The sequence below is a fragment of the Ipomoea triloba genome, chromosome 7 (assembly GCF_003576645.1).
Source record: "Ipomoea triloba cultivar NCNSP0323 chromosome 7, ASM357664v1".
Taxonomy (NCBI): Eukaryota; Viridiplantae; Streptophyta; class Magnoliopsida; order Solanales; family Convolvulaceae; genus Ipomoea; species Ipomoea triloba.
In genome coordinates, this window is record NC_044922.1 from 20344059 (window position 1) to 20369002 (window position 24944).

General features: G+C 31.4%; 2 protein-coding genes across 2 annotated transcripts; both read left to right on the top strand.

Moving 5' to 3' along the window:
* Positions 1-2346: 2346 nt before the first annotated feature.
* Positions 2347-5149, top strand: LOC116024630 (perakine reductase-like). The gene is made up of 7 exons (XM_031265572.1): positions 2347-2590; positions 2713-2883; positions 3391-3594; positions 3782-3954; positions 4171-4267; positions 4362-4515; positions 4739-5149. Exons 1-7 carry the CDS (start codon positions 2540-2542, stop codon positions 4915-4917), a joined length of 1029 nt encoding a protein of 342 aa, XP_031121432.1. The 5' UTR covers positions 2347-2539; the 3' UTR covers positions 4918-5149.
* Positions 5150-13068: 7919 nt separating this feature from the next.
* Positions 13069-14997, top strand: LOC116024307. The gene is made up of 9 exons (XM_031265202.1): positions 13069-13122; positions 13202-13235; positions 13317-13413; positions 13631-13755; positions 13833-13920; positions 14002-14134; positions 14222-14500; positions 14577-14798; positions 14875-14997. Exons 1-9 carry the CDS (start codon positions 13069-13071, stop codon positions 14995-14997), a joined length of 1155 nt encoding a protein of 384 aa, XP_031121062.1.
* Positions 14998-24944: the final 9947 nt, after the last annotated feature.

The window sequence follows — 24944 nt, forward strand, 5'->3', positions numbered from 1 at the left end:
TGCAAGTATATTGAGGCCTTAGCTTAGTCCCAATCTCTTGGAAACTAGGCTAATTCCTAGGTCTTCCATGTGGTTGGGCCCTAACCCCATGGAGATCAACAAAACCTTCTACTTCCATCAAGAATTTAAGCAATCAACACATATTCATTCCCAATAGTAATTCAAATTCACACTAACACCATGCATGCAAATGCTAATCCAATCCCTAAGAAAATCTAGACACTCATGTTCTAGATTGTAAAGCAATTATAATTGAGCTAACAATGAAGATGGATTATGAATTAAAAGAGAAGAGAGCTTCCCGTGTAAACGTGCGGATCTACACCATTAGATATGCACGAATGCACCACCACGGCTTCAAAAATGCACCAGGGTGTGCTGCATTTGTGCATTTCTGAACACGTGGTAGTGCATTCATGCATACCTGGTGATGCAGTTTGCACGGGAAGCTCTGTCCGCATTTCATCCAACACACACACATATAAAGGGGGTGAGTTGGGGTATGGTGGGCCCCCTCCATGCATGGATCCCAAGAAAGAGCCCAACTTGCTCTTGCCCAAGGTCAGCCATAAGCAATTTTGATATGTTAAAAATATTATCTGTTTATAAATAAAATAACTAAATAAAAAAAGGTTTCATAAATTAGTTGTTTACCTGTAACTATTAACATTTTTTTTTAAAACTAAATCTAACTCTATTACAAACCAGCAAAAGTAGTTCTTGACATGTAAGGCCCTAAAGTAACCCATGAAAGGAAAGGAGGCCTAAGTCTTACATCAAATCAAGGAAAGCTAAAAAACCTAGGCCTAAGAAGGCTATAAAACATCAAGAGGGAGTTTTAATCCCATAAACCTAAGGTCTCCCTTGCCATTCCTCATCAAACTATTTCATGCAACACTCAGGTTTCTTGCCCCACACTAAAGGGTGGTACCGATACCCGAATGACACATTTCCATCATATCCTTCCTTCTCATTTCAACTATTAACATATATAGAATGACTTTTACGGACAAGTATTTTATATTTTAGATACACATTTTATAGTAATTTAATTTTATAGATTGACAACTCAAAGAGAAATTTGTGTGCTTATAATGTGATTAAAATGAAAATTCTAAGAGCTTCTCCATTGAGGGGTTTTGGTGAAATTTTTGAGAAAATGGAAAGGATTTCACTCGACGATTTGCATTTTGTTAAATAGATTTTTTTAGAAAGATTTTCTATTTGCATATGTGAGGAAGAGGAGAGAATGAGTGAAGTTTTTTTCTGCAAACTAAATTTTTGGTGTGATATTTTTAGGAGGAAAAAAACTCGTGAATTATAACAAACCCCCCCCCCCCCCCGATGCGTGCATTTCACATTTAAGTGGTCCCCAATGGATGACCATGCACTAATTTTTATTTTATTTTTTTCTCTCTTTGTTGACTCCCTTAAACTAACAAAATTTTAAAATAAAAAACCAACCATTATTGTTGCAAAGCAAACAAATTTTAGATTTTACAATTTTTAATAATTATATAAATATAAATTATAATTGTAATATATTTTATATAAATATAATTAATGATATTTTATATTATTATATAAATATAAATTAGTCATAAAATAAATATAAAGTAATAGTGTAAATTACGAGTAATTGAAAAAATAATTATTTGAGCTAAATAAATGCAATTTATTATTTGTAGGAATCGGACTCCCAAATTCTACTCTATCAATTATACTTTTTGATATGACAAGTTTCGGTAGAATATTTTTATCTTATTAGTTCAAGAAAAATTGTCTACCTCCAAACTTTGTAAAAAAAAAATAAAAATTAAAAGTAGAATTCGAAAAAATAAGTAATACTTTTCTTACCAAATACATTAACAAAATCTACATCCTTCATTTTCATGGGACAGTGATAGTCCTGTAGGACAGGCCAATAATGCAGACGATGCAGTTCTCAATTTCTCCGTTTGAGGGTACACTTAATATTTTTAATTAAAAAAAAAAAAGAAAATTTGAACTTCATCAAGGGATACAAAGTTAGAATTTTACTCTTTCAAAAGAATCACTTTTGATAAAAAGACATTCTTCCGAATAAATTTCTAGAAAGTGATACAACTTTCAATAAATTTTTAGACTGATTGATAGTTGTAGACCTTTTCAAGCAAGTTGCAAAGTTTACCTAATGCACATTTCAATAATAATTACAAAACTTTTTTATTATTCAAAAAAAAAAAACATACATATATATGTGTGTATTATATACGGAGTATTTGTTTATCACACCCTGAGATAGTAACGTAATTTACAGTTAGCGTGCAATAGTAATGGAGCGTTTCCCTTGTCACTTGAAAAGAATGATGCACTATGCCGGAGAATCGTGCCTGAGCCGCCTGCGGGCCAGGTTTGAAAACGTAACCGATGACGCCCTGCACTACCTATGAGCTCATCGCTCTCCTCACAGACTGCAATGGCGCCTGTAGATGCCAAGTATATATACCCACACCCTCCATGGAGAAATCCCATACAAAGAAGAGATTGAAATACTAAAATGGCGGCTGCTTTTATGCCTAGAGTGAAGCTTGGGAGCCAAGGACTCCAGGTTTTTCATCTCAATTTCATTTCTTTTCCTTATTCTTTTACTTGTGTGTTTATAAATTTCTGTTTTCTTCTGGATTTGATTGTTGCTGTGCTTTACAAATTACAAATTTTGTATGCTTTCAGGTGTCAAAATTGGGGTATGGTTGTATGGGGCTAACTGGAGTGTACAACAATCCGGTTTCAGAGGAAGAAGGGATAGCAGTAATAAAGGAGGCTTTTAGTAAAGGTGTTACATTTTTCGATACTTCTGACTTTTATGGAGCAGATCATGCTAATGAGTACCTGGTTGGCAAGGTAAATTTGTGCTCTTCAAAATTTAATTAGCTTCTAAGTTAATGATACCATTGTGAATTGTGAATTATGAATTAGATATCTGAGTTCAGGAACCCTCGTGAAGAAAAACCATCTTCCTATGTATATAAATTGGTTCAGTGTGTGACAGAAAGTGATTAACAGCCACAAGGTTACAAGTTTAGAAAGGAGTAACCAACAGAGTTGGTCAGATTGTTGAGTTAGTAACTACAATATTACAATTCATCTTCCAACGAGAGCGGCCTATTGACCTTCTTAGTTTGAACAAATAGCGGACTTATTAAATATGCACATTAAGAGTGAATTTACCAATGTCAAACTGAAAATGCACATTTGCTTTATTCTTCTTTTGTTTCTAACAATCATGTACTTCGATCTAGAGTTCTTCACATTTCTATTCATGGATGTACTATGATAATTTTTTTCCGGTAATGTGGAGTAGTTTTTTGTTGTGTTGCACTTAACTCGTGTTAAATTTGATTGTTGCAGGCATTGAAACATTTGCCCAGAGAAAAAGTAGAACTGGCTACAAAGTTCGGTATCTGTAGAATTGAATCTACTGAGGTTATAGTGAAAGGTACTCCTGAGTATGTTCGCTCCTGCTGTGAAGCTAGCCTGAAGCGCCTTCAAGTTGACTACATTGATCTTTACTATGTACATCGTATTGACACAACAGTGCCTATTGAGGAAACTGTAAGCGGCCTTTTTTTGCTATGTTCTGTTTTGTTTTGTTTTGTCTCCTCCATACCATTCACAACACCTCGAGCATCTAGGAGGGAAACTAATACTCCGCATTGGAATGAAGAATATTTTTTAAATAATTGCTTCCCATTTTATCCATAGCCTCTTACAATTGTAGTTTCTTTTTGTATGGGTTCAGATGAGAGAACTGAAGAAATTAGTTGAAGAAGGTAAAATAAAGTATGTTGGGCTATCTGAAGCTCACCCAGACACAATAAGGAGGGCACATGCTGTTCATCCTATCACTGCTCTGCAACAGGAGTATTCCCTATGGACTCGTGACATTGAGGAAGACATTATACCTCTTTGCAGGTCTCTATTCAGTAAACATTATACTGTAAAATGCTATATGTGTGACAAAATTAAATGTGGAGATATTATCTTCTGGTATTGAGGGAATTATAAACTTTGGTCCTCTTGCAAGATAACGTTCTGATCCTCTAAAATGGTGGTTGGTATAGCAAGCACAAAAGAAATTAAATCTGACATTGTAACTTCTATCTAACTTTAGGTCTCTTTAATTTACAGGGAACTTGGAATTGGGGTTGTTTCATACAGCCCCGTTGGCCGTGGACTTTTTGGTGGAAAGGCTGTTGTGGAGAGCTTGCCTGCTAGCAGTTTCCTGGTACAAAATGTATTTATATATATTTTAAACATCATTCAAAAGAGTGTTGAATAACAGTATTATGAATGATGAATCAAAATTGTCCATTTATCAGGGATCACAACCAAGATATAGCGGAGAGAATATTGAAAAGAACAAGGGCATATATTATCGTGTGGAAGAATTGGCCAAGAAACATGGATGCACACCTGCTCAACTTGCTATTGCTTGGGTTCTTAATCAGGGTGATGACTTTGTACCCATTCCCGGTACGTCACTCTAGCTCTTTACAGTTGAAGTACTTACGATTAATAACATTATTAGTATAATACTTAGCTTGCATATGGATATGCTGACATCAAATATATATATATGTTGTAAGTAAACAATTATATATGCTTTGATATATCACAGATTATATAGCTAGAGTCTAATTAACTGGCTTCAATTCATTTTAAGTGCCTAGTCTCGGGTTTTCTGATATGAATGCAGGAACTACTAAGATGAAAAACCTTCAGGATAACATTGATTCTGTGAAGGTGAAGCTCACTAAAGAAGAACTGAAAGAGATTTCTAATGCAGTGCCAATAAGTGAAGTGGCAGGCCAAAGAATGGGAGGTGTTTTTGACAAGACATTATATAAGTATGCGATTACCCCGCCATTGAAGTAGTAGATTGTTGAGAAATATAATGGCAGAGCTGCAAAGGATTACAAATGTGTATGGGAGGCCATTGTAGTGTTGAGAGTATCCAAGATTGTGTGTGCTAGTTTGTTTTATGTTTGCAATATGAATAATAACACGAATACATGTCTGCCTCGGCTTGCATATGTATATGTGTATGATATGTATGCAATATGAATCTTCTTATGTTGGCTGCTAAATTCTTTTGTGAAGTCTTTCAGTAGGGATGAGTAATGGTCAGTTGAAAATTTTGATCATTATAATTGACTGAAATCGATCGAAGTATATGCTATAACTGATCAAAAAAATTGATTATCCGTCTACTATCTGTTTGTTGTGATTTACCCTTGTTAACTACTTGAATAGGTTCTGACAACTTTTCTTGACTTTTGACAAATATAAAATTTAAAACCCCTATCAATTGAATGATCTTTTTGTCAGATCAAGATATCATGTGAGTCATAGTTGGGATCAAAGGCAATCCTACTTTGCTTTTGGATGATTTTTGAATATTAACCATATTCTCCATTATTTTGGAAGAATTAGTAAATGTTGCAATAACCTCATGCAGATTGTGTTCTCTTACTTCTATTGCTTTACACTCATATCTCGGTTAGACTATTTTCAGTTTCAAATTGATTTAATTTGCAAATCATTTTAGAATTTTTTACCATAATAGTCTTGAAGGATTCACGTTCAACCAATAAGCGACTATTTTCCTCTTTAAGCTTAGAGTGGGTGTTTTTCATAGATTTAAAATCCTTTATCAGTTTAACAAATGAATCCATAGGATTACACAATTATCATCACTATCACGTGATCTTAAAGAACAAAAGGTAGATGGAGAGTTTACCTCATCTTTCTTTGCCATTAAACAAAGATCATTTTCTTCTTGGTCCTTGGTGAAGAGGTAGATGAGTCCCTTCTCATCCCCTGAGTTTTCGCTCTCATCATTTGAACTGGAGGAACTTGACTCCTTGGGTAACTTATCGGTTTCTTTAGAGCATGGTTACTGGTTTCTCTTAAAAGTATTCCTCAAGTCCTCCTTGTTGGAACACCTTGGCTGATCCTGATGTTTACTCACAACTTGATACAAGCAGTCAGCCTTGAAGTGCCCAGGTCTTTGGCAATTGTAACACAAATTCTGGTACTCTTGGACCTTGCTATTCCTCGAGCCAAATGACCTTTCAAAGTTTCTCTTGTTGAAGAAGATAGACTTGCTTGAATTCAGTTATTCCTCATAAACATTTTAACTTTACGCACAAACATAGCAAATTGCTCGTTAGTTCATAAATCAGATAAGTTAGGATTTGACCTGGATGAAGTTAATGATTGTATTGCAACTAGGGTATTGTTTTTGGGTTCTTCATCATCCCTTGAGCTCATCTCAAACTCATAAGCTCTTAGATCTCTAAAAATTTGCATTGTAGGGATGGCCTTTAGATCATGATGATCTCTCATGGCAGTCAGCTTCATCTCCCAAGACTTGGGTCTCAGAACCTTCAAGTTGATTTCCTTCTGATTTATCTCCTTCTCGAGATCACTAATCTTGCTTAGTAGCTTAATGAATCTAGTCTCCATGTCAACAATTGATTCTCCAGCAACCATCTTGAAGTCCTCAAACTTCTTCATGGTTATCATCAGCTTGTTCTCCTTTTCTTGCTCGTCTCCTTCACCTATCTGAAGAAGAACCTACCAGATGTCCTTAGCTGACTTGCATTTCCTTATTCTGGGAAGATAGTCCCATCCACAACTTTGAATAATATGTCCTCGTTTGACCATTCTTGGTGAGGCTTAGGGACATATATATATAGGAGCATTAGTGTCTTAAACTATTGTTGTGTTCACCATCATTATTTGGATTAGATTTTCTGTGACAACCTCTCACATCTCATCATGTAGGGTTATCTAGTCATTAAATTTCTCTAAGTTGAATATCAAGCGTTTAGAAAGAGAGTTATCCATTTTTGAGAAAAATATTACATGCGATATAAAAACTAATTTGATTTTAAAATGGAGATCACCAGGTAGTAAAAGCAAAACTTTAACCATTCAAGCTAGGTTACTGCTCTGATACCACTTGTTGCTAGGGATTCAAGTCTAGAGGGAGGGGTGAACAACAAGGGGTGAATAGACTTGAATGGTTTTGAAAACTTTTTCAAAGTGCACAACGGAAATATATTTTTAACCCCTTTTTAATTTGTTCGCACGTAGTTTGATATTGCTAAAAGTGTAGGTTTAGTTCGATTTGTACGATAAATAAAGTACGGTAAGTAAAAGAGAGTGAGGGAGAGATTTTTGAAGTAGTTCATCCAAAATCCAGCTTGTGTCCACTCTTCTCCTTAGACTCTAAACAAGAATGCACTAACACCTTTAGTATAACTAGTAAATTACCCGTGCGATGCACGGATAATATTTTTATATTAAATATTTAAATAATAAAATTAAAGGTAATTATAAATAATCAAACAAACAAATAGATAAATATATAAAAATGAAACAACAAAAATATATATTATGATTCAATTAGTTCATATCAAAACAAACAAATAGATAAATATATAAAAATGAAACAACTGGGGTGAGAACTTCATGAGGGCATGAGCAATGATATGAGCAAAAATCACACTTTATGAATAGATAAAATTAGTAATTATATTACTACACAATTGAGATTATGGTAAACAACTAACGGTGTACTCTTTTATATAACAAATATAAATTCAAAAACTAAAAATAATAAAGAAAGACAGAAGAATTGAGAATCCAGATCAAAGCCTAAAAAGAAACAACAAAAATATATATTATGATTCAATTAGTTCATATCAAAACAAACAAATAGATAAATATAAAAATGAAACAACTAGGGTGGGAACTTCATGAATTATGATCAGATTGAAGCGATAAAAACATAAGAAATGAATATATATATATATATATATATATATATATATATATATATATATATACACACACACAATATGTAACGAACATATACCTCAACATCTTCCAACACAGATTCTAAGGTTTCTCCTCGGTTGTTCTTGACCTCGTAAAGACGAATCAATCGTACTTTGATTGCCCACGCAGTACAAAAGGCGTTTATCTTATTTATAGTAAAACAAAAATAGGCGCCATTGCATGTAGATTTTTTGTGTATGAAGCTAAAGTAGTAAGATGGAGTCAACGAAAGATGTGAAATTTGTTGCATGATTTATATAGTGGTATGGGAATTTATTAGATAGACATTTATTTGGAAACTTTAAAAATAATTGATTAATAATAATTATTGATTGATTAATATTAATAATAATAATCATTCTTGTTATTATCTTATTATTATTATTATTATTATTATTATTATTAAGAATTAAGAATTAATAATTTGTAATTTGCCTTTATTAATAATAATCAATCATTTATTATTTTAAATCAATTTACCGTAATAATAATAATAATCACTCCTGTTATTATCCAATTATTATTATTATTATTATTAAGAATTAATAATTTGTAATTTGCCTTTATTAATAATAATCAATCCTATTATTATTTTAAATTAATTTACCATTTTTCCCCGATTAAGAATTATTGCCTTTTTTATAATGTACGTTAGCATGCAATTTCTATTTTATTGTATGCAATTTGCGTTTATTAAATCATTGCAATTTGCCTTTATTTATAATATAATCACTCATGTTATTATCCGATTAAGAATTAAGAATTTGCAATTTGCCTTTATTAATAATAATCACTCCTGTTATTATTTTAAATCAATTTACTGTTTTTCAACAATTAAGAATTATTTCCTAATCAATCCTGTTATTATTTTAAATCAATTTACCGTTTTTCACCGATTAAGAATTGTTACCTTTTTTTATAATGTACGTTACCATGCAATTTCTATTTTATTGTATGCAATTTGCCTTTATTAAATCATTCCAATTTGCCTTTTATTTGACTTTGTATACTGTATTTGATGCTTAGAATAATGTCATAACGCATAAAATGAATTGTTTTACATTCTTTGGGGTGGTGGAATTCTGAGCATTCTATGTTAAATTTTTTAAATTTATAATTGATTAAATTTTTTACCAATTGATTAAATTTTTTTACCAATTGATTATAATTCATAATTGATTAAATGTTTTTACAAATTATAATTAATTTGCAATAAATCCAATAGTAATGATTTAATGAACAAACTAATCTATCTATTAATAAAAACATTATCCTCCTTCTAAAGTTTCCCGCTCAAAGTTAGGGTCATTTTGGTAAACTTAGTTATTTTATTTATTTATTAATTAATTAATTTAATAATTATTAATTTATTATGGTTAAATGTTGGTGAATTCAATAATTAGATTTATTAATTAATTAAAATGTTAAATAGGTAATATAAAAATGGTAATATATGGTGATTGAATAATTGATGATTTGGTGATATATTTGTAATTTCGATCAAGTTATTTCAATCAAATAAAATTTAATACATAATTTCAAGATGTATTCTTCATCCAGTACATTAATAATTTTCCTAATCTGATATATATTTATGTACCTAAAAAACTACGTTAATTTCCTAATCTTATACATAGTTATATATATTATATATATATTATATGCTGTACATGATTTTTTCTTATTATCATCATAATTGTCTTTCCTAATATATTTTCTTTATATATATATATATATCATCTTTTATATATATATATTATGCTATATGAATTATGTATATATATGTATATATGCACAAAGGGAAATTTAACGGATATTATTGACTGATTTATATATGTTAATCTTTTGACTGATGTATATATATGTATATATGCACAACTAAACATTTGTCTTTCTATCACATTATGAGTTTTTGATAACTACCATCTAGGAGGAAGTGATAAACCAGCAAAGGACTAGAGAATTGGAAAGGTAAGGATTAGACTATCAACTCTATTAATTTTTCATGTTTTTATTTTCGCTTATTGAATCTGTTTTCCTATTCATCAAAATCTATTTCTCCCGGTTTTTTCTGGAAAATCAAGAACCATGAGGACTCTACAAACGGTTGGTTACCGGATTGGCGATGCGGTGGAGGTGGCGAGCAACGATGAAGGCTTCGTGGGATCCTACTACGAGGCGACGGTGGTGGGTCGATTGACCACCGGCAATGTCTACATAGTTCAATACAAAATCTGATGACGGACGACTTTTCCGCCCCACTGACGGAGAACGTTCCCCTCGCACAAATCCGGCCGCAGCTGCCGCAAGTGCAGTCCACCTTTTTCAACATGTACCAGGTAGTGGACGCCTTCGACAATGACGGTTGGTGGGTCGGTCAAATCACCGGGAAAATCAGGAACCGTTATTAAGTCTACTTCGAGAATTTCGGCGAGGAGATTCTTTATCACAAAGATAATATCAGAATCCATCAAGATTGGGTTCATCACTCGTGGGTTCCCAACCAAACCCGAAACCAACCCGTTTTTTGATTAAAACTATTTGCAGGTTTTAACGAAAATATAATATAAGGACTCCCGTTATGTTTTTCTGCCATGTTATGTTTTAATATACTTTTTTCTGCCATGTTATGTTTTAATATTATGTATTATTTTTCGTTAAAACATAACATGGCAGAAAAAAGTATATTAAAACATAACATGGCAGAAAAAAGTATATTAAAACATAACATGGCAGAAAAACATAACGGGAGTCCTTATATTATATTTTCGTTAAAACCTGCAAATAGTTTTAATCAAAAAACGGGTTGGATTCGGGTTTGGTTGGGAACCCACGAGTGATGAACCCAATCTTGATGGATTCTGATATTATCTTTGTGATAAAGAATCTCCTCGCCGAAATTCTCGAAGTAGACATAATAACGGTTCCTGATTTTCCCGGTGATTTGACCGACCCACCAACCGTCATTGTCAAAGGCGTTCACTACCTGGTACATGTTGAAAAAGGTGGACTGCACTTGCAGCGGCTGCGGCCGGATTTGTGCGAGGGGAACGTTCTCCGTCAGTGGGGCGGAAAAGTCGTCCGTCATCAAATTCTTGTATTGAACTATGTAGACATTGCCGGTGGTCAATTTACCCACCACCGTCGCCTCATAGTAGGATCCCACGAAACCTTCATCGTTGCTCGCCACCTCCACCGCATCGCCAATCCGGTAACCAACCGTTTGTAGAGTCCTCATGGTTCTTGATTTTCCAGAAAAAATCGGGAGAAATAGATTTTGATGAATAGGAAAACAGATTCAATAGGCGAAAATAAAAACATGAAAAATTAATAGAGTTGATAGTCTAATCCTTACCTTTCCAATTCTCTAGTCCTTTGCTGGTTTATCACTTTCTCCTAGATGGCAATTATCAAAAACTCATAATGTGATAGAAAGAAAAATGTTTAGTTGTGCATATATACATATATATACATCAGTCAAAAGATTAACATATATAAATCAGTCAATAATTTCCGTTAAATTTCCCTTTGTGCATATATACATATATATACATAATCCGTATAGCATAATATAAATATATATATATATATATATATATATATATATATATATATATATATATATAAGATGATATATATATATAAAGAAAATAATTAGGAAAGACAATTATGATGATAATAAGAAAAAATCATGTATAGCATATAATACATATAATATATATAACTATGTATAAGATTAGGAAATTAACATAGTTTTTTAGGTACATAAATATATATAAGATTAGGAAAATTATTAATGTACTGGATGAAGAATACATCTTGAAATTATGTATTAAATTTTATTTGATTGAAATAACTTAATCAAAATTACAAATATATCACCAAATCACCAATTATATCATCAATTATTCAATCACCAATTAATATTACCATTTTTATATTACCTATTTAACATTTTAATTAATTAATAAATCCAATTATTGAATCACCAACATTTAACCATAATAAATTAATAATTATTAAATTAATAAATAAATAAATAAATAAATAAATAAAATAACTGAGTTTACCAAAATGACCCTAACTTTGAGCGGGAAACTTTAGAAGGAGGATAATGCTTTTATTAATAGATAGATATATATCATCTTATATATCATCTTATATATATATATTTATATTATGCTATACAAAATTTTTTCTTATTATCATCATAATTGTCTTTCCTAATATATTTTCTTTATAATTTAGTCTGATTGATTAGGTAACAATTTCTCAAAATAAAAATTCAATTAGTTTGAATCAAAATTAATCAAATTAATTTAATTATTAATCAAATTATTGAATTATTGAAAAAGTTTCACCCAAAGAACAATATAATTTCACCCACACGGTAATTCAATTTTAAATTAATCAAATTATTGAACAAGTTTAGTCTTTTTTTTTATTTATGTACATTACAAAAAAAAACTAATTATTTAAAATATTAACTATAGTCAAATATTTTTTATTATTATGTATTATGTATTATGTATTATTATGTATTATTTCTTTACTCCGTCATTCTACTATTATGTATCTCTTTATTATTCTACTATTACGTAAGATTATTTATCTCTTTATTATGAGTCAAATATTCAAGTTTATTACATTTTAATTTATAACCATTTATAATCAAATTTCAAATGGTAATATCCTACTAAAGTGGTCAATCTTACTCCATTTTATTCATATATATATATGCTACACCTCATGATCAATTTACATACATATTATTTTTTCTTTGTATTGTCATTCTATTGTCATTCTATTCAACAATAAAGTATGGATTCAAGTCTTCTTTCTGCATCCCAACTCTCTTTTAGGACAAGAAAAATATCCATATGCCTTCGTTTAATGCGTTATTATTTTTCTAAAGAATATCAACGCACACCACTGAACCACCAAACTCTAGAGTGCTTATTTCATGACTATAAGGTATGTATTGAATTATACATTATTTAAACAACAAAATTTTCTCTTTTATTCAATATCTACATAATAATTTTAATTATTGAATGATTCTCATAGGGAATTTGCATCCATTTAAAAATTCCAAAAGAATATGTTCAAAAATTCAATACTCTTTTGAGGGAAGGAAAGGTTTATGACGTTCAGAATTTCATTGTGCATACATCTCGCATGAGGTTTAAGACATGCGAGCACAAATACATCCTGAAAGCAAACAATGATATGGTGATCAGTTTTTCGGATCAAGATGATTCAATTTTTCCGAAAAGCATGTTTTAATTTAAGGATTTTGGATCCTTAAAAGGTTCAAGGAGGTGTTGATTGTAACCAGTTAATTGGTAAGTTACCATTCCAATGTCATTTTATATTTAATGTTATACAAATCCTATGTCATGTTAATGTATTTATTATTTTCACAGATTTGATTGGTCGTGTCGTTTCCATTCATCAGCCAAAAGATATTCAAGTTAAACAAAATTCCCAAAGGTTGATTGATTTTGTTATTGAGGATTGTAGGTATGCACTTTTGTAATTTGTTATGCCTTATTATTTTATTTCAAAATACAAAAATAATATATTGACCGTAAACATTCTTTTGTAAATAATATTAAAGGTTACATTAAGCATAATATCCAATTTACAATGTTCAGTGAAAGTCGATTGCATTAAGAATGATATCCAGACATGTGTAAACATATATCCTTTATTACAAAATTAATTTGTTTTTATTCAGGGAAAGTCGATTGACCGTAACCTTATGGGACGAGCATGTGGATTCCGTTTTGCCCTTTTTTAATGGTGTTTTAACAGACCCATTGATTGTTATACTACAATTATGTAGAGCTAGGGTCACTGATGGTGAGTAATAACATAATGGTATATTTTATTTTATTTGTGTGAGATATACTTATTTACAAATACTTTTTGTATATTAGATGGTGAGATTAGGATTTCCAGTTCGTATACTGCAACTAGGATTTTGTTCAACTATGAATGCCCCGAGCTTTTTGCTTTCAATGATAGGTATTAATACAATTTACTTTAGTCACACCGTATAATATGTTTTTGGTAATATCTTTTATGATTACAAGTTATTTTAAGTAGTTTGCCTAGGTTCTTGACTCCAATACGGAGTATAAGCTCAAGATCCAGAAACACGGGATCTGGATCGTTGGAAACTATGTCAAATAAGAATATCACAGTGACTTCTTTAATGGATATTTATGATGATAAGAAGGTCAAAAACATTTATAATCAATTTATATTAAATTCATTTCAATATTCAATTGCTCTATTTCTAAAGCATTTTAAATACCATTTATAGATTGGAGAATTTTGGGTCGTTGGAGAAATTTTAGATATTCAACGCGATTGGTACTTCATTGCATGTGCGAATAAGGGTTGTGGGAAGAAACTTCAAGAAATTAATGATCAAATGTATTGTAAGTCATGTGACCAACAGAGTCCTGACGAAATAATCAAGTATAAATTGGTTATTGATATACTTGATGATGAGCAAGATGGACAACTAATTCTTTGGGATAATGTGTGTTCGCCTCTATTAGGGATCACTGCTAGCGAGTTAAAGGGGAAATATTCTGAGGTTAGTGACTTTGTTTTTGAGCATGTTAATAATATAATCCGTTTTATACTATTTAATGTTTATTTGGTTGGAATAGGAGGGTTGTATGCCCAATGAGATTGAGGGATTAATTGGAAAGACCATGAAGTTCATGATAGTTACAAGAGATGATCAATTTAAGTACAGAGGAAATGTTGCTTTTACTGTTTTAGGAGTGCAAGCTGACGAAGCAATAAGCAATTCTTTCAAAAAGGGAGAACAAGGCAGTGTGATTAGGAAGCTTGCTGAGGAAAAAGAATTCAATGAAAATTTTGGACAAGTTTGTACTATTTAACATGTTTTTAAATACTGTTTTAAATTCTTTTATGCTAATGTTTATTATTTTTTTGAATCAGGGCATTGAACCACTAGAAGTTATACCTTCGTCTAATTCAGAATTAATCATTCTTGATGAAAACACTCTTGAAGAGAACAAACATGGATTGTTCATCATCTTCAAAGACTTGGAAAAAGCCTAAGAATGAGCCCAACCCATGCTAGCCTTTGTTATTTTGGAGTTGTTTAAGCATGAACAATATGTATTTCATTTGGTGTTTTTATTACTTTGAATAGACTTAACACTTATGTTTTATTCTGTTAAGTTTTACACTTTTGTTTAATACATGCTATAATTTCATGTTATGTTTTTGTATTATTCTTTTAAACAATCTTCAAAATGCTACCACTGTTTTGCACAACTTAACAATATTCCATTTTCGAACTTTCCATAACGCATTTAATATATTTTCACTTATTAAGGATAGTACTAATGGGGGCATATTCAAGGTCGAAATGGAGAATATTCCATAACCAAAGAAAAACCAAACTTACTCCCATGGAAGATCACCAACGAACATCCAGTCACCATCTTCGTCTTCAAAGGTAAGTACATATTCGGAACCATGCAGATCCAACAATCTACTTTCGCATAAATAAATAAAAAGAATTTGAGTAGACTAACACTCAAGCAGAAAATGTGGTGGAATTGGATGAAAATGGAAAAATGAAGTTGATATCAGAACACTGAAGTTGTACAATTGTACACACATCAGACATTTAACTTTTAAAATTAAGATGTATTGGATATGGAGGAGAAATGCATGATTGCATCTGGGATATGAATATATGATCATTTTATTTGGTCTTAAAACTTCTTAAAAGGTAATATGCAAACTTTACCAAACCCTTATTTTGCTGACAATGCTTTATAACAGAGATAAAAGTGCAAGGTAGATGTGGAGGGGCACAAGATACAACCATCTTAAAAATTAAATTCATTGGAATCAAGGCGTAAGTATTAAGTAGTATCTGGAGTAGATGATTTTGTATTTCAGACATGTTCAACATAGATTTAGGATACATATAATAGGGGATACAAAAGGAAGAGATACAAACTTACTTTAATTGAAATTAACACAAAGCTGGGAGTGATGGGGTGCTTGATAGTAATTTTCTTGGATGATAAAGTATGGAGAAAAACATTACTTTGCTGCAGGGGCAACACCATGGCTAGGTGAAGCAGAAACATGAGACTTTTTCTCCTGAGATGACCTTGGAGAGTGGGGAGGAGCCTCTTTCATTAGAGTGGAAGCCATGGAAGACTGCTGGGTGTTAGTTTCAGGAGTAAGGATCTAAACGTATACGATACCAAATGTTCATTCAATTCGATATCATATATCTTCCAAATATGCAAGAACTAATGACCCAACTTCTACAGAAAATTCAGAACAGAATGCTATTTTTTTTTTAATTCAATCAAGGAAATAAATCAAAACTACAATTATACTCCAAGTTACCTATTATGACTATTGATTGTAATAATTTTAGACATCTAATAAAGGAAAGAAATAATATTATTATAATTATTCACTCTAAATTCAATACTAGGATCATATAAATAAACAACTAAATATTAGTTTTAACTATTTTTTTTTCTTGCATCAGTTTCTCACAATTCAAACAAACAACATAATGAAGAAACTCACAGGGTCAACAATTCTTAGGGGCAGCAAGAAACAAAAAACCACTGACAAAGGTAAGTCTCAAATTCAATCTCAAATATATAGTGTTTGAATCATTGTTTTACTTATTATCTATATGTTATCTATATAATATATTTAGAGTCACACAAATCAAGATATAAAATGTTAGAACCCTATTTTAGATTAATGAAATTGATCAAACAATATATTTTGAAACACAAACATGAACATATACAGTGAGTTATGAACATATATAATATTCACGGACTTATTATTTTTGCTTTGAGTTGTTTAAAATTTTAGAAGAAAACAAAGAATATGTTTACTTGGCACATTTCTGAAAATTTCAGTTTTTTTTTTAACTTTGATTCTAATTCTCACTTCTCAGAAATTAGGAATATGCGAAGAAATATGTAACACCCCCATTTTCCAAACTCAAAATATTTGACAAAAGAAATTTATTTAATTAAAAATCATGTTCAGTTGCGGAAGCTTTAACAAAACAAGGGAAAAAGGGATGCTACCGCCACGTTTAGATACAACTTATATCTAAACGCACAGGCGAAAACTACTAACCAAAGACAACTCACGATATAAGGTTCAAAAATATCCGTTTAAAATAATAATATCCCAAGGTAGGTACTAATACAAAAACAACTAATAATCGAGTCTAACTGAAACTATTAATCCAACTAATCTAAATAGTTAATAAATTATTAATAAATCTCTAGGTGAGTCGCTCTCATGGCCAGTGCTTATGCAACATCACTTGCAAATAGAGTTAAGGAGAAAGAACACAAAGAAACAAATTCAGCATAAAGCTTGTAAGACTTACTCCACCCCGTAAAATATTTTGCACATAGCACATAAAACACACGACACATAAATGGCACATCATGTAACCCCTTATAAACTTATCTTTGTTATTTTAAATTTTCTCACGCATGATATGAAGCTAAACATGCTAGATATACGCCAGGTATGCAAATAAGCCATCATATAAAATCACATAAGAACATGCTACTGAATACACTACTACCAACATATGATATATAATACTTATAGTATTCCACCACAATAGAATGTTCACACTTAACCATCTTTAACTATTTTTGTCCAAAAGGAGGAGAAATACCATGCAAGAGCCATTACTTCGGCCCCAGTGACCAAAAGAAAAACCAACTGGAGACCCACACAGTTGGCTCGAGATCGATTCCTAAGTATGCATACCCCCAATGGGAGACCTACACCAATGGGTAGAATGAACTCAAAGAGCTAGTCTGTGGGATTAACTATCCGGCCCACTCCGGTATGTATCAATATAATCAAATTGTGGATTTCCACCACCTCATAACCAAATTGTGAGAGACCAAACTCACAAGAAGAATCCAAGTATAAATCCTCCATGTCCAAAATTAATTAAATATAATATTACTCTAAATACACCCATATCATCTACCAAATTGACCACACCATATATCATGTATTGGTAATTCCACGAATAAAGAACATATAAATATTTTCATATTATGTCTAATGATGATGCTACATGCACACGGTTCAAACAAGAGATACATGTATGCACATATATATACACAAACCATTACTAACACCAATTATATAAACACATACACATATATAGATTCCATAGTTTGTGAATTTATCTACAGTACGTACAATATTTATATGCATATATATATTACTTTTAATATAGTCATGTATTATTCATACTAAATTCATAAATAAAGAACACAGTTATCCTACATTTATATATGCACAGTACACGTATCAAACTCAAATTCCAAATTCCCTAACATTCATATGTGCGAATAACATACAATATTCATAAATATTCGCATACTACTACTTACGATTATATACATTAGTTATTTACATATATATATGCCAAAGTCATATATAACACACAAGATACAAATAATTTTCCACCTTAAATATCACAAATACAATACTAAGAATTCATGAATCACATAGTCCAATTAACCATAATCATTGCGGAAAACATTCTTGAAAGATTTTAAAAAGATTTTGCACATAATCACTTAGAAATAAAAATGATTTTTGTTATGGGGTAAAAGAATTTTGAGTGAACATAAATCTTACCTCGAAAGTCCAAAATTAACCACCTAAACTTGATGATCCTTGACCTCTAATTCTTGAATTGATGATAAACAAAGAGAAGGCTAGGGTTTTATTTATTTGAGAGAGAAAGATCGATTCCAGAGAGGATATGGGAGAGGAGGAATATATGATAGAACTAGGGTTAATTCATGGAGAATATTTAAAGAGGGAAAATATAATTAGGGAAATAATTATATATAATAAGATTAGATAAATAAATAAATAATAAATAAATATGTACATACTACCGTGTAGCATTCCTGTATAATATAATAATAATAATAATAATAATAATAATAATAATAATAATAATAATAATAGAAAACATACCTACTTACATATATTTACATAGATATATATATTAAGATTAAGATATAAATAAGATTAGGGGAATATTAAACATAACTACGTACGTATATTTATATATTAGGACATAGGTACGTACATAACATTAGGGAAATATTGTACATCTTTACTAGGATTTTTTTTTTAAAAATTAGGAAAGTATAAGACTCAATATAATATATGTTTGGCAAAAACTTGTGTGAGACCGTCTCACCATGAGACGAGTCGGGTCGGGTCGGGTCAAGATGCAAATGTAACATTTATATGCACAAATGTCATACTTATATGCTCAAATGTAATACTAATCAGGAATAAAAATTTTATTACTTATTAGGGTAAAATATAATACTTTTAAGGGAAAATACAATACTTTTACATTTCGATTTAAAAGTATTACATTTTTCCTCAAAAGTATTATATTTGCCCTTATAAGTGAGAGGCACTTGTCAACATTACTTATTATGAAAAATGTATTACTTTTTCTCTTATAAGTAACAAAAATTGTATTTTTGATTAGTGTTATATTTGAGCATATAAGTGTGAGATTTGCACATATAAGTATGACATTTGCATGGTGCTTTGACCCGACCCGACCCGTCTCACGAATAAGGATCCGTGAGACGATCTCACACAAGTGTGATCCTATATGTTTAGGGTGATTTTAGACTAGACTTGGAGCCCAAGAAATAATATAAAATTAGGAAACAAGGATTCCGAAACTAGGAATAATTTTGAGGAGAGTAATAAAATAATTTCAATATTATTTGAGCCAGATAATATGATAGAATAATTTAAAATGGACCAATTTAAGGACACAACACTTAGTAAATTAATTTTAAGGTGCCCTAAAATCAGTGGTGTTACAAAAAAAAATCACAAAAACGTAAATTATAAATTTTAACAACCTCATCTCTAATTACTCCTTCATAAAACCAAAAATTAGGTTTTCACACAAAAACCACGAATCAGAAATGCAAATAATCGAAAAGAATCACAAAATCGTTACGAACCTTACCTGACGATTTTGAGAACCACGGCTTACCAACCAAATTTCGACTACATCGATAAAATGCCGCTTCTCCTATATCATCAACCAAAAAATAAAATCAAATAAATAAACAAATTCAAAACTCAAAAAAAAATCCTAACCAGTTTAACTCCAATACACGCCTCCAGATACACACAAACACACAAAAAATAGCAATAATCAGTAAGAATGAGAGAAAGAAAATATATATAATCTTACGGAATGGAGAGAGAAATGAGATTCCGGAGAGCGAGAGCGAGAGAGAGAAAGAGAGATGAAAAAGGAAATGAGATTCGCACCCAGCAACTGCAGAAGAGCAGTCAAGCTAAAAGACCGACGAGAGTTCCTCTAGACTGGCCTCGGGAAAAAAGTATTGTGCCTATCTTGAACATTAAAGGACTTATTATTATAATTATTTTTTTAATATTTTATTTTTAATTAAATTTATTATTATATGAATTATTTTAATTAAATGTATTATTATATACAGTATAAGTTTTCCTACTCTGTAATATTAAAGATAATGTATTTAATTGAACGTAAATGTGTAATTGTACGGAATTCATAAAAAATGTTTTTTTCTTTTACAATTTGGGACTTTGTTGCACTGGGTTATGCCATTTTAAATACAATATGTAATTCAAAATTGGAAAAAAAAATATACAATAAAAATACATATCCAAATAAGATATAATATTTAATTTTTTATTGTGCTCATTGCTCTAAATTTAAATCACGGGTCATTATTTAACAATCATTTTAACTGTCTTTTTTTTTTTAGAAAACGAGCCGTTATGTAATGATAATAATACACAAGCATCGTTATTGCAATCGAATATTTTGTTTGATAATGCTCAGTCATCGTTACAATCAGTTGTTGGTTCACCTGCATTTACACCAGTTAATCCCATTGTAACCCCTCGGTTTTTCCGACAAAGTTAAGGCTCGAAAATATTTTTAAGCTATGACACTTATGAGATGATCTCTCGGTACTTCAGAAGGATTTTTTTTATAAGTAAGACTAATTATCGATAAGCTGCGAACTACGTACCGGTCACGAATCGAGGAAATTTTAAGGACGTAGATTCAATTCGAATTTTCCAGAATTGGGATTATTAAGTATCATACGATTAGGCCTGAATTTTTAATTAGTTCAAGAGAAGTTCTAAATGGACCATAAGGGATAAATGGTTACGGACTCTGAACCTAAAATTGGCGGATTACCGGAAAATTCCCAAAATTGGTGATTTGCGACAGGAATATTTTTACGGTAATTTTGGTATTAGAATTTTCCCGAATTAAGTTATAATCCTCCGAACATTCATCAGATTTAAGCACAAACTGGCCAATTAAATTAATATCTTCATAAGGGATCCATGGGGTGATGACATGTGGCAAATCCAATCCTAGACTAAGATTTGGCCATTTAATGTAACATTAATGAGGTATGGAGGCTTTGTACTTAATTGCTTGGTCTTCAAGAACAATATCAAACAAGATCACACTCATCTCTCTCCTATCTCTCTCTCTCATTTTCGTGTAACACACTTAGGGAAGAAGAGGAAAATTATTTTAGTTTGGTCTTCCATTGTGATCCAAGAATTCCTTAGGCATTTCTTCAACTCCAAGAGTTCTTCTATAGGTAAGAACTTCGGTTTTGTTCAGTTCAATCCCTCATAGGATTTAAGCTTGAACTTAAGATTTATGAAAATATTGTTATTATGGTATTATGTTAGGATCTTTGGTGAAGGAATCCAAGGAAAACACCATCAACTAGTACGGTTTTTTTTTAAAGGTTTCTACAAAGGTAAGGAATTCCCTTAAGTTGGAATTAGTCACTTGAATTTGGATAATTGATTATTTGGTTGAAATATGGTGTTTTTGAGCTTTGGAAATATTTTTGTATACATGTTCATAGCTTGGATATGCATGTATATGTTATATTTATGTCCATATAGGCTTATACTTGTGAAAATATTGAAGTAAAATCAAGTTAGTCTCTGGCAGTGACTTCCGTGAATTTCTGGGAAAAATCGGTAAGGTATTTTGATCCAATTTTTTTTATACATGTAGTTCTATAAGTGTAGAAGCTGCATATAAAATTTCATAATTTTTGGAGTAGTATAAGTATGGTTTTCGATTTTTTTTTCCAAAACTGGTCCAGAGAGGAAAAATGCTGGACAGCACACTGCCAAGGGCAAAAATGGAATTTTCTGTGATAATTCGTGAACCTTGATGACCAAAACTGTTTATGAACATCAAGTACTATGAGTTAGGGTCCTACCATAAAAATTTCAAGTGAAAAAGAGTTCGGGAACTATTTTTACCGGCTCAATCTTTCGGACTGCGCCAAGCTGAAATTTTCTGAAAAAGAATGGTTAGAAACAATTTTGACAAATATTATTTTTGTGCATTATATTAACATGGAAAATAATTATATTTTGAAAATTATTATGACTCTATACTTGATTTTCTGTGACGTGACTAATACTAACCTAAGCATGCGGGTTGGGAAAATATATCTGAGTGAGTTAATGGTGATGGAGTCGTGTGATGAATTAATAGTGGATGTGTTTCGTACCCCACTCGTGAGTTAAAGGTGGATGTGTTTCGTACCCACCGTGAGTTAAACGTGGATGTGTTTCGTACCCCACGTGAGAGTTGGAAAGGTGGATGTGTTGTGTACCCCACCGAGATCTAATAGTGGATGTGTTTCGTACCCCACGTGAGAGTTGGAAGGAGGATGTGTTGTGTACCCCGCCGAGATCTAATAGTGGATGGGTTTCGTACCCCACCGTGAGGTAAACGTGGATGTGTTTCGTACCCCACGTGAGAGTTGGAAGGAGGATGTGTTGTGTACCCCGCCGAGATCTAATAGTGGATGGGTTTCGTACCCCACCGTGAGGTAAACGTGGATGTGTTTCGTACCCCACGTGAGAGTTGGAAAGGTGGATGTGTTGTGTACCCCACCGAGATCTAATAGTGGATGTGTTTCGTATCCCACTCGTGACTTAAAGGTGGATGTGTTTCGTACCCCACCGTGAGTTAAACGTGGATGTGTTTCGTACCCCACGTGAGAGTTGGAAAGGTGGATGTGTTGTGTACCCCACCGAGATCTAATAGTGGATGTGTTTCGTACCCCACTTATGAGTAAGGCGAGAATTGTGTACCACGAGTGATGTGTGAGAGCTAACCATCGGGTGAATCAATGACTGTGTTATATGCTTGAATTACTGAAATAAAGTGAAACTGCTTGTTGTTAGAATGTTTGCAGGTTGATTGCGACTGTTGGGTAATGTTACCTTACCTTATTATTATTGATAATTATTTTTGAAAACCTTTGTTTATTTTCAAGTGACCTTGGATCTCCTTACTTAGCCGTCGCGCTAACTGCACTTCATTGTGTACCTTATCAGATGAAGTCTAGCGTGGGTATGCTCAGGTAGCCGATGAGCTCTGAATAGGATGGAGGTTGAGGTTGAGATCCTAGAATAGCCACCTTGGAAGAATTATGTCCACTTGTATTAAGTTGGACTTTGGATGTATTTTGATGTTGTAAGTTTAGCCTGTGTGTTTGGGTATAGGAGAGATACCTAAGCGTGGCGGTAACACCCAGTTTTCTGCTTTTTGAATTATTAGCTTCCGCTGTGATGTATACTATTAGGGATTTTGAATTATTAGCTTCCGCTGTGATGTATACTATTAGGGATTTCGTAATAAAAGCTTCCGCTGTGATGTATACTATTAGGGATTTCGTAATAAACCCTAGATGTGAAAAATTGGGGTGTTACACCCATAGTGAACGGTAAGCAAATATGTTATATCAAAACCCTACCTGCTAGCTCTTTTACTTAATCATTTTAAAATTTTCTTCATTTATATAAATAATTGCAGTGGTCGGTAGTGAACGATTGTACGGTGGATTTATGATGTGCTCTCCGAGGAAACCTATTAACATGTCTACTAATGGTAATTAAACTCTCATTCAATTTAATTTTAATAATTTCTACATTTTATTTTATTATAAACACATTTCCATTTAATTGTTTTTTTAAATTAACGATTATAAACACATTTCCATTTAATTGTTTTTTTAAATTAACGATTGTACGGTCATTTCCATTTAATTGTTTTTTTAAATTAACGATTGTACGGTGGATTTAATGGAATTGTTTTTTTAAATTAACGATTGTACGGTGGATTTAATGGTTGCTCTTCATTAACACCTATTAACAGACCAAGCAACGGTACTATTACTCAAAAATAAAATAAAACATAATTTGTTAAAAGATACTCAAATTTTTATTAAAATAAAACATAATTTGTTAAAAGATACTCAAATTTTTATTCCTGTATTCTATTAAATTGTTGCAGTTAATGTTCATCCAAGTCCATTCGAAGATAATTATGTTGCCACTAATGTTCATCCAAGTCCATTCGAAGATAATTATGTTGCCACTAGAGGAACACCATTAAGTTCAATCACAAATGGTATATATTATATTCAATTTATTATATATCTCATCATGACTAAAGTAATTTGTTAATTTCTTTTAATGTATTTAGTCATTTAATCATTGTTTAAATTTTACGTGTTAACATTATTTTAGTGTTTATTTGTTTCTATTATTTTTTTTTAAAAAAAAATATTGCAGTTGCAAGCAACCCAAATTCATATGCATTGAACGTTGAAATTCCACCTGTCACACCTTTATCTGTCATCACAGATGGTAACACTTTTATCTATTAATTCAATACCTATTTCTTCATCTGTTGTCTATGCTAAATGTTTTGTTATATATGTTTAAATAAAAGTAAAATATATATTGTCAATTTCATGTTATATATATTTCATTATAAAATTTTGCAGTTAATATGCGTGACATATCTTCACCGTTCACTCAATGTTCATTTAACATGTCAAATATGTTAA

Coding starts and splice junctions, on each gene's coding strand:
- LOC116024630 (XM_031265572.1), top strand. CDS start 2,540: ATGGCGGCTGCTTTTATGCCTAGAGTGAAGCTTGGGAGCCAAGGACTC. Junction 2,884..3,390: donor ATGAGTACCTGGTTGGCAAG/GTAAATTTGTGC, acceptor TGATTGTTGCAG/GCATTGAAACATTTGCCCAG. Junction 4,516..4,738: donor TGACTTTGTACCCATTCCCG/GTACGTCACTCT, acceptor ATATGAATGCAG/GAACTACTAAGATGAAAAAC.
- LOC116024307 (XM_031265202.1), top strand. CDS start 13,069: ATGAGGTTTAAGACATGCGAGCACAAATACATCCTGAAAGCAAACAAT. Junction 13,123..13,201: donor TGAAAGCAAACAATGATATG/GTGATCAGTTTT, acceptor GATCCTTAAAAG/GTTCAAGGAGGTGTTGATTG. Junction 13,756..13,832: donor TAGAGCTAGGGTCACTGATG/GTGAGTAATAAC, acceptor TTTGTATATTAG/ATGGTGAGATTAGGATTTCC.